Source organism: Pteropus alecto, unplaced genomic scaffold, assembly GCF_000325575.1.
Source record: "Pteropus alecto unplaced genomic scaffold, ASM32557v1 scaffold186, whole genome shotgun sequence".
In the NCBI taxonomy this organism is placed as follows: domain Eukaryota; kingdom Metazoa; phylum Chordata; class Mammalia; order Chiroptera; family Pteropodidae; genus Pteropus; species Pteropus alecto.
The window spans coordinates 175,079-185,647 of record NW_006439190.1 but is presented as its reverse complement, the minus strand read 5'-3'; the positions used below and the strand labels follow the sequence as shown (position 1 = coordinate 185,647).

The 10,569-nt window shown below is 47.5% G+C and overlaps 1 protein-coding gene across 2 annotated transcripts in view; it reads right to left on the bottom strand.

The window, feature by feature from the left end:
* TBC1D8 (TBC1 domain family member 8) overlaps positions 1–10,569 on the bottom strand; it is a 99,149-nt gene that overhangs the window by 13,891 nt on the left and 74,689 nt on the right. For both annotated transcript variants that reach the window (XM_025049785.1, XM_006916174.3), the window contains exons 11-17: positions 10,373–10,523; positions 7,593–7,807; positions 6,584–6,701; positions 3,855–4,140; positions 1,604–1,733; positions 1,371–1,469; positions 751–819 (exon numbers count right to left, since the gene is read on the bottom strand). In XM_025049785.1, coding sequence (XP_024905553.1) covers positions 751–819; positions 1,371–1,469; positions 1,604–1,733; positions 3,855–4,140; positions 6,584–6,701; positions 7,593–7,807; positions 10,373–10,523 — 1,068 coding nt within the window. The remainder of the gene's footprint in view (positions 1–750; positions 820–1,370; positions 1,470–1,603; positions 1,734–3,854; positions 4,141–6,583; positions 6,702–7,592; positions 7,808–10,372; positions 10,524–10,569) is intronic.

Genomic DNA, 10,569 nt, shown 5'->3' with positions numbered 1-10,569 from the left:
AGGGGTGGGGTTGGGATGACCTCGAAGGCTCTGCTCAGAAGTACCTGAAGTGCTACTTATTATTGTTTAAACTGTTTTGGCAATTTGTGATCAGAAGTGACAGTGGCTTCAAGTGTCCACCAGGGAGAGCCCTGGACGCTGCTCCCTTCAGTGCTGGACTTGCTCTCTGCAACTGCTCTCTTTCTTCCTTCACTGCCAGGGGTCAGGAGTGGATCAATGTGTCTGCCACTCTTCCCCATTTTATTTACTGCTTCAACCAAGAATATTTTTAGCAAGGCACTTAAAAATGTTCTTTGCAGGGTGCGTTAAATAGCAAGACCTGAGAATCTACCTTATTATTCAAATATTAGAAATATGGTTTAGTATATTATTACCAAAATGACAAAAATAACATAAAAAAGATTAAGACTATGTAGCAACATGGAAAAATGTTTAAAACAGCAGCAAGGGAACAGAGAATGCATACCGGCCAAATATAAAAATACGTGGACATGAATTGTGGGTAAGATTATGAGTAACTAAAAAAAGTGTTTGAGGTGACAGTTACAGTCGGGTCACTGTTCCATCTACTGTGGACTGGGGATGCATTGTAGCAGCTCTAGTGCATGGGCTTCTAGCCCACAAGGCTAAGCAGAGCCGCCCCAGACAAGCACAGGGCAGAGCCCTCTACGTCACCCTGGGCGGACTGGCAGCGTTGGTTCTGGCTTGCCTCAGGGCCTGCCACTCCCTCTACTTCCCAGAATTTCATACCTTGAATAGGTCATATAGTTCCTCGAGGTCTTCCGGAAGAATTGAGACTTCTGGAGTGACAACACGGAGCTTGAGGGAAGAACAAACAGCAATGGAGTGAGTTCTTTGCTTGTACCTGGAGAATCAGGGGTGGGGGACAGGGGGTTCTTTCTACTAGTGTGGGACACCAGGTGTCCAGTGCCAGCTTCCCTGTCTGCTCGAGCAGTGTCTGCTCCTTTGTGACACAAAAATCACTTTATGGAGACTTTCTCAGGTGTTAATCCTTGGCCTTTCTAAGACACACACCAGGGCCTTCAGATAAATGTGTATGTTCTAATGGAAGTTAAACACTAGGCAAGAAGGAGCTGGGGCAGAAGGCTCTTCCTGAACAGCAGTGAACATGGCAGGCACGCATGCTGGGCATTTTCTCCACCTTACTCCTTCAGTCCCATGCCATGGGCGTCGTCAACAACCAGGAAACCTGTGGCTCACGGTGGTTAATTTGTTCGCAATCTGACTCTAAACCCTATGCTGTTTCTAGACCACACCACGCCTGTTAAGTTTTTAATTCAACTCAGATGCATTTTTACGTTAGAGAACAACAGGGGACACACCCAGGCCAGTGAAAGGCTTCCACTCACCACGTTCTGCTTTGTGGTCTCTTCATGGCCCTGCAGGACCCTGATCCGGTGCCGACAGCGCATATGCTCAATCTGCTCCACAGACTGGTTTCCAAATTTCTGTGGGGAGACAATGATGATCCGCTCACAGACTCTTTTGTATACAGAGGACATGAGGAGCAGCCCCCCAAACCTCCCTGAGGTCCATTTCCCCAGTATGCTCCCACAGGGTGGGATGGAACAGGACCAGTTACCTCATAGGAGTCCCGGATCAGGTCAGCAATGTCGGTCACAGGGTAGGGCTCCTGGTCATCAGAGAAAAACGCATGATGACTGCCAACTGGGGGTCCAGGGCTGTCCTCATTCTTAATGTGATCTAGAAACCTAAGCATACCACCTGGCATTAAAGTGCAGGCTGGCCCTCACTGGGCACCATCCAACACCAACTCCCTTCACAGGGGCCATAGCACAGCACTTTTAAACACAGCTCATCTGTCCCCAGACACCAAGAGGAGGCAAGGGAGCAACCGCTATGCACGTTTTAGAGAAAAGGAAAGAGCTATAAAGCCAGACTCGGTGGTGTAGGCTCCACAGTAGGTTTCCAGGGGTCTGCGACTCTCCAGTGAAGTAAATACAAACTTCTGTGTGTACACGCAGTTTTAAGCTTCCACAATATTCTGAAAGGGAACCTGTCATTTGTCAGCCAACCTGCCCTCAGCTCCAATAGACCTAGGTTCCAGTCCGTGGCCTAGAGGGACACACCAGCTCCTACTTGTATAAAATGTCTGAAACCTCCAGTTGGCTGCCTGAGGTTTTTCCCGGTGTCCGTCCTGTCCAAGGCTGCTTTGTGTTCATCTACACTCAAGACATTTGAACCTCAGGGAAGAGCACTGACAGCTCTCTCTCCCTCCCTTGCTTGGTAGAGAGGAATGAGGGAAGATGGCACTCTTTACCACATGCAGATGACAAGTGCCATCTGATGACCTGGCTTTAGGGGGACCACAGGGTGACAAGTGATAGAGCGGAAGGAAAGTTCCCACAGCGACAGCCCTGCAGGGCACCTGCTGCTGCCTCCTCCTGCCATCTGTCTTCTAGGGTTCCAGCTGCTGCCCACTCTGCCCCAGTCAGCCACCAAAACACAGCCCACCTGCTAAGGATCATCAGGGCCTGGCCATCATCCTTGCTGCTGCATAGGTCCTCAGTGTTGGCATCCAGCACAGCCAGCCCCAGCTGGAAGATGGCTTTGATCCCATCGTAGAAGAAGCAATCTACAACATTCACTGCACTCTCCAGAGGCATAATGCTGAGGAAAAGAGTCAGGAACCACGAGAGAGAGATGGACGCCAGAGCTGAGGGGTCATTCAGGTGCTCGGCCAGCTCGGGAAGGTGCTCCCTGGTGAGCTCCTCAAACACAGACTGGTCCACCTGGGCCCCTGGAGAAGGAAGGCCACACTCTCTAAAGTTAGCCTGAAACCAAAACCTCTCTGAGGTCAGAACAGCAAAACAGAATTGAGTCCAGAAAGGACTTGTACTTAGTTAACTGATTTTTGACATTTTGACGAAGGTAATTTGATGGGGAAAGGATAGTATTTTCAAAAAACAGTTGATAGATAGTCACGAGGATGGGGAGCACAGCACAGGGAATGCAGTCAACAGTAATGTCCTGGTCATCAGAGAAAAACGCATGATGACTGCCAACTGGGGGTCCAGGGCTGTCCTCATTCTTAATGTGATCTAGAAACCTAAGCATACCACCTGGCATTAAAGTGCAGGCTGGCCCTCACTGGGCACCATCCAACACCAACTCCCTTCACAGGGGCCATAGCACAGCACTTTTAAACACAGCTCATCTGTCCCCAGACACCAAGAGGAGGCAAGGGAGCAACCGCTATGCACGTTTTAGAGAAAAGGAAAGAGCTATAAAGCCAGACTCGGTGGTGTAGGCTCCACAGTAGGTTTCCAGGGGTCTGCGACTCTCCAGTGAAGTAAATACAAACTTCTGTGTGTACACGCAGTTTTAAGCTTCCACAATATTCTGAAAGGGAACCTGTCATTTGTCAGCCAACCTGCCCTCAGCTCCAATAGACCTAGGTTCCAGTCCGTGGCCTAGAGGGACACACCAGCTCCTACTTGTATAAAATGTCTGAAACCTCCAGTTGGCTGCCTGAGGTTTTTCCCGGTGTCCGTCCTGTCCAAGGCTGCTTTGTGTTCATCTACACTCAAGACATTTGAACCTCAGGGAAGAGCACTGACAGCTCTCTCTCCCTCCCTTGCTTGGTAGAGAGGAATGAGGGAAGATGGCACTCTTTACCACATGCAGATGACAAGTGCCATCTGATGACCTGGCTTTAGGGGGACCACAGGGTGACAAGTGATAGAGCGGCAGGAAAGTTCCCACAGCGACAGCCCTGCAGGGCACCTGCTGCTGCCTCCTCCTGCCATCTGTCTTCTAGGGTTCCAGCTGCTGCCCACTCTGCCCCAGTCAGCCACCAAAACACAGCCCACCTGCTAAGGATCATCAGGGCCTGGCCATCATCCTTGCTGCTGCATAGGTCCTCAGTGTTGGCATCCAGCACAGCCAGCCCCAGCTGGAAGATGGCTTTGATCCCATCGTAGAAGAAGCAATCTACAACATTCACTGCACTCTCCAGAGGCATAATGCTGAGGAAAAGAGTCAGGAACCACGAGAGAGAGATGGACGCCAGAGCTGAGGGGTCATTCAGGTGCTCGGCCAGCTCGGGAAGGTGCTCCCTGGTGAGCTCCTCAAACACAGACTGGTCCACCTGGGCCCCTGGAGAAGGAAGGCCACACTCTCTAAAGTTAGCCTGAAACCAAAACCTCTCTGAGGTCAGAACAGCAAAACAGAATTGAGTCCAGAAAGGACTTGTACTTAGTTAACTGATTTTTGACATTTTGACGAAGGTAATTTGATGGGGAAAGGATAGTATTTTCAAAAAACAGTTGATAGATAGTCACGAGGATGGGGAGCACAGCACAGGGAATGCAGTCAACAGTAATGTAATGGCTATGTGTAGAGCCAGAAAGAAGATAGAGTAATCAAGAGGATCGTTTCAAAAAATATATAAATGTCTAACCAATGTACCGTAGACTTGACATAAAATAAAATACAACACTAAAAAATTGTGGATGTTGTATGGATATTGGGGAAGAGCCTCAATCCCTACTTCACGTCACATAGAAAAATATATTTGAAATGGGTCACAGACCTAAAGATAAAAGCTAGCACTATATAACTTTGAAAACATAGGGAAAGGGAAAAGGCAAAGTTTCTTAGGACACCAAAAGCACTAAGTATAGAAAAAATTATAAATTGGACTTCATCAGCACTAAAGACTCATGTCCTTAAAAAGACACCATTAATAAAATGAAAATGTGAACTTCAAACTCAGAAAATATTTGCAAAAATACCTGACGAAGATCTTGTACTCAAAATAAAGAAGTCTTGCAACTTAGTAATAAGTCAGTAGCCAATTTTTTTTTTAAACAAGCATAAGACTTGAACAGACACTTCAGAAGAGATGTAGAATGGCCAGTAAGCATAAAAATATATGTTCAACATTATTAATCGAAGAGACGCAAATTAAAACCACCATATCTACCACTTCTCACCCACTAGAATGGCTAAAATTAAGAAGACAATTCCAAGTGTTAATGGGATGTGGAGTGACTGGGCACTCACGTCGCTGGTATGAGATCTGCGAATATATTATATACTCTTCGAAAAACTGACAGTTCTTATAGAGTTAAACATATTTCCAACCTATGACCCAGCAATTCTACTCCTAATATTCAAGAAAACTGAGAATATATAGTATTCACAAAAAGATACATGACTGTTCAATGCAACTTAGAATAAACAACTGGAAACAAATGTCTATCAATAGGTGATGGGATAAACACATGACGGTACACGTGCTCAGTGAAATACTGGGCAACAAGGAAAAGAGACAAACTCGTGATGTGCCAGCATCGTGTTGTGCAAAGGAAGCTAGTCATGAAAGAGAATACTCCCTATTATTACATTCATACTAAGTTTCAGGACAGGCCAAATGAATCTGTGGTGATAGAATTAATGCCGAGTGCTGCCTGTGGGGAAGGGGCAGAAGAGAACTTGGAGGGTTATGTAGAGGCTCCATGTGTTACACACTGCATGGGATGGGGTGTCACAAGTGTACACGTTATCACAGAGGGTCTGCTGGTCACTGGAATGTGAATTGTCCCTTAGCAACACTCGTCAACTGACAATACGCCTCCCATGACCTCAAGGTTCTGGTTATTCCTTGCTACTTGGTACACTAACTGCCTCCCACGATATCAAGTGGAAAGGGACACAAGCCAGGTAACCACATGGGCACATGAAGCGGGCCAGGTGAGATGGTCAGTCATACCGAAAGGCCACCTCCCTCACAGCCAGCCCTCCCCCTTACTCCCAGGGGTCATCACATCCCCTCAGTCTCAGGACATGAATCTTCCATCCCTTCTTCCTGACTTACCCCTATCCTCAGTCCTTTGGCAAATTCTGTCTCCAGTAGGTTCTATTGTTTCTGTTCCTGCTGCTGCTGCTACCCTACTTTTGGGCCATCTCCATCTCTTGTTTTAGATTACTGAAAAGTGCCCCTAAGAGTATCACTAAAGCAATTTTTGTGTCATTTTCTCCAATAGAAGGTTGCCAGACCACAGACATAGTGGAAATTCAAATGTCAACCACATGAAAGACAGAGGCACCAAGTGCAGCTACCAGTGAGCTTTCTTATTGTCACCTTATGCAAGTAGGGGCATTCTCCAAGTCTGCCCTTTGGTCTGGGCCTAATGGTGCCCTCCAGCCTTGGTCTGTGCTCCTTTTCTCCCATCCTGTCTGCAAGAGCTCCCTAGTACCAAGAGCAAGACCCCCTCCCTTTCCAGGCCACTGCATTAGTGAAAAACCTCTCCAGTTTTCACTTTTCGACTGGTTTCTTGAGCCTAGAATTTCTCTCTCCTTGTAAATTCAGCTATCCAAGTAATTTTTTTATACTAAAATTTGTCAGTGTTTGTAGCAAAAGAGCAATCAGGTTTCCTCATTCCACCATTTTGCCAAAACTATCCAGAGAATTATACCAGCTAGCTTTGCAAATCTAAGAGCCAAATCGTGTTTGTGAGAGAGAGAAGATTGCAGAACCAGGACTAGTGACAAATGTCCTTGCCTGGACCGAGGGACAGAGGAGGCGGCAGCTTACCGATGACCCGGAGGTTGAAGTAGTCGGGGAGCATCCGCTCACACAGGGCGACCAGCAACCAGAAGGCTTCCTCCTCCCTGGTGTACAGCAGCAAGACAGAGGTCAGGATGTTCATGGACTGCTCAGGGGTCACACAAGAGGGGACAGTCACTGACCAGGCCATGGAGGTCCACGGAGATGTTAAAAACACATAAGCCTAAATGACCCACAAAAGTCGAAATCTGGCATACCCCAACCACTAACACTCGTGTGGTGGAATGACCATGTGTCATATCAAGAAGATCCACTAGGCTAAGCCATCAGCCACCATTCTGTCACTGTCCCCATGTCAGCATAGCTGTGGTGCACCCCTCAGGCTCAGATTTAATCCATCTCTTCTGTTCGTGTTCAGACAGACAGATGGTAACACAAACAACTTCATTCACCCATTGATTTTGCTCATTCACAGGAAAACAAAGTTTAAAATCTTATATTTTTAAATGTCAGAAGCTTCTCTAATCCAGTCCTGGTTTGGGGACTTTTTATTGTTTACTGTTTATTTTGTGTTGTTTACTGCATCCCCGAGAAAACTGAGCAAACTTCCTGTGTCCTCAGGAACTGCTCAGAAGATGTCCTGCCAGTACTCATGCTTCTTGAAGGAAATGACCTGCCCCAAACATCTTTTTCCTCCCCAAATAGCACTGTCAGTTTTTAAACCATCTCTAGAAGTTCTGGAGGTCTAGACAGAGCTGTGTGGGGCATGAAGATGGCAGCACTCACAGGTACTCAGCCTGCATGCTGCCCTACGGGGCCCTGGGCAATGCCTCTAACCTCAAACGATCAGCCTGTCCGGCTCTACGAGGATGATTTCCTTTGGTCTCATTTGATACGTTCTTTGGGGGAAAGGACTAAGAATGGAGCATCCACATGACGGTCCTCAGTACTGGATGGCTCAGAACCATGGCATCCAGGGCCTGGGTCCCGATATAAGACGTGGACTAAAGGGTCTGCTCCTCAGCACACATCTCACCTGGCAGTACCCAATTTTGGGGTTCCGGTGGGCATAGGCTGTCAGGACTCTCCTCAAAGCAGCAATTCCTGTTTCGTTTTGGAAGGCGGGATGCTCCGGTAAGGAACGGTGCAGGTCTCGTTCTATCTCCTCTGTCACCAGGCAACATTTTCCCATGGACTCCTCCACCAGATGGCCATAGTAACCAGGATGTGAGGCAAGGTCAGTGACGGCATCTGACGATTTAACGGTAATTTTTCAAGGGGCACCGATTACCAGAAAAGTGTTAACATGGGGAAGGGGCCTGTCTCATCGGAGAACCTCAGTGGGGTCTCGTGATTCGAGGGACATGAACTATTTTGAGACCACACACAACCAAAAGGGCTTCATTTCTGCCAAAAACAGAAAAGAAAAAAAGAAAAAGAAACAACATGGATTTTCTAAAAATAACCCTATATAGAAAAGGGGAGAAGCTCATACGAGAGTTTTACCAACATGGTTTTCATAAACTGTGGTCCCCAATTACAGGAAGTATATATATGTGTGTACCTCTATACATATGCACATACATATGTACTTACATATATATGTACATACATAATTTTCATGCATTAACTTAACAAGAAGTTATTGAGTACCTATGTGGGAAGCACACGAGAAGGTACAATTATGATTAAGCAACACTAACAATCATCAAGGAGCCAATGAACTGCCAACAGGAAACAGGATCACGATGTGCAGGACAACCAAGCACTGCCCCCCACCAAGCTACTGCCCAGGCCTCTTGACAGGCAGGGACACCAGAGGATGAGTGAACCAACCCACGTGAGGGTTCTAGTCACTCACTGGCCAGTGCCAGGGCACCTGTGGTCTCAGCCAGTGCTCCCTCCCGGGGGCTGGCAGCAACTGATTCCCCAGTCCTGCTGCCAGCCCCACAAAGGGATGTCCCAGGAGAGCAGTAGGGACAGAAATGGCTCAGCTCTGCCTTTATCGGCTAGTTACTATTTAATTCTGATTGGGTTTATCATACCCTCCTCTTCAACTCCCCCACTGCCATGACTGTGACTTCTGTCACATCTAGGACACAGTCGCCATGGCATCCATGTGTAGTCACTCACTGCCGATGAAGGAAACATCCTACCACTGGAATGAAGACAGTCCTCTGCTAACTAAGCGGCTGCTTTATGTGTGTGAACAGTCATCCCTCAGCACCCAAGGAGGACTGCTTCCAGAACCCCCATTGGTTCCAAAGTCCAAAGATGCTTAAGTCCCTTCTTAAATGACAAAGTCTCTGCATATGACCTGCGTTTGCACAGAGACTGCAGCAGGGTCTGCTACACATCACGTCATTCTCACGGATTCAGTGTAGTGCTCAGCATGCGGCAATTTCAAGTTTTGCTTTTTCGAACTTTCTGGGATATTTTTCCCCAAAATTAAATATTTTCGATCTGTGGTTGGTTAAATCCACAGACGGGAAACCCACAGACATGGAGGGCTGACAGTACACATATATGAAACACATTCATTAAATATATCTGGAAGACCATAAACCCCGTTTTTTTGGCTGGATTACAAATGATGTTGCTTTTTTGCTCGCTCCTCCATATTTCCTGTTTAACTTCAAATAAAGGTTGTTTTTATTAAATGTAAAATTAAAGAAGACACCTTTCATTTTAAAAGGAAGTGTTCTGATGGTGTGTCTCTGGTAGGCAGCCATAGAAAGAAGCCAGGAGGTAGCGGGGAGACTCAGCTTGTGAATAAGGTGAGCAGTAGCTGGAGAGGTGTCAGTGATACTGACTGCATGATTGCTCCGAGTATGTGGGGAAGTGTGAATGCTGTACTTGGGTGTCTCAGGCAGGAGACAGGAGGGGCTGGGCTATTTGTGGGGAGAGACAAGGAAGAGGGCCGAGGGGGATGATCAGGGTGAGAGGCTGCCATGAGGGACAAGAAAAGTGAGTGGAGAGAGGACAGATGCCCAGGCCCAGGCTTCAGGAGGCTCACTGCTGATGTGAGCACAGCAGTGACATCTGAAAAAGTAGACCTCCTTGCCATGCCTCCCACAGCATCTTGAAGGTAGCAGCAAAGTCACACCACTAGACATCAAGGGCCTTCCCTTTCCTTTCCTTCCCCAGCCCCAGGTCCTCTACCGAGTGGGATGAAATGGCACGATCAGCGTGGAGACGGACAAATGTTCAACAGTCAAAAAGTCTGGTCCCAGTCTCAGCACATCTGCCAGGAAGTGTCCTGATGAGGGAACCCCAGAGGTCACCAAACAGCAGCAGAGGAAGCCTTAGGCCAGACAAGGCCAGCACTGAATGGGTCAAGTGGCACAGGAGGAAGAAGTGGGACAGAAGAGAAATCTGTGTGTTCTGCCCTTGGGGACACAGGTGTCTTCAAGGAGGAGGGACTTTATTTCAATGCCACTGCAAGTGAACAGCTTATGAAGACTGTTTGCTTTAGTCTATTTCTGAAGTCAGGTCCTAGAAGACACTTCCCTTCCAGGGGGTTGGTTCTCAACAGAATTCTCAGGACTATGTCTGGACTCCAAGTCATTTGTAAAGGAGAGATCACTGCAGCCAGACCCCGCACTGACCAAGGAGGACACCACAGGCTAGAGGCCTTGGACACTCTGACCGAGGTCCCACAGATGATAAAGTCAGGCTCTGAAGTCTCAGCTAGGAATATCACAGGAAGAATCCAAGGATGGATAACTACCATACACACACTGTTCAGACCTAGGCCTCTGTTCCTGCGTCTGCTCCAGAAATCAATTTGGCCTTAAAGACACCAGAATTGTTTACCTGAGAAAAGAAGCCAGAGTCTGCCACGCAAAGACTCAGGGATCCCCATGGCCACCAGCTTCCGGATCTTCTCTGTACGGAACATACACACGGTTCTGCCGTACTCCACAAAGTGGTCATTCCACAAGCTTGTTTTTATCTGCTCCCTGGACTGGAAATGGAAACGCCCTTAGTGTGCAAAGAAGCCCGTCTGACCT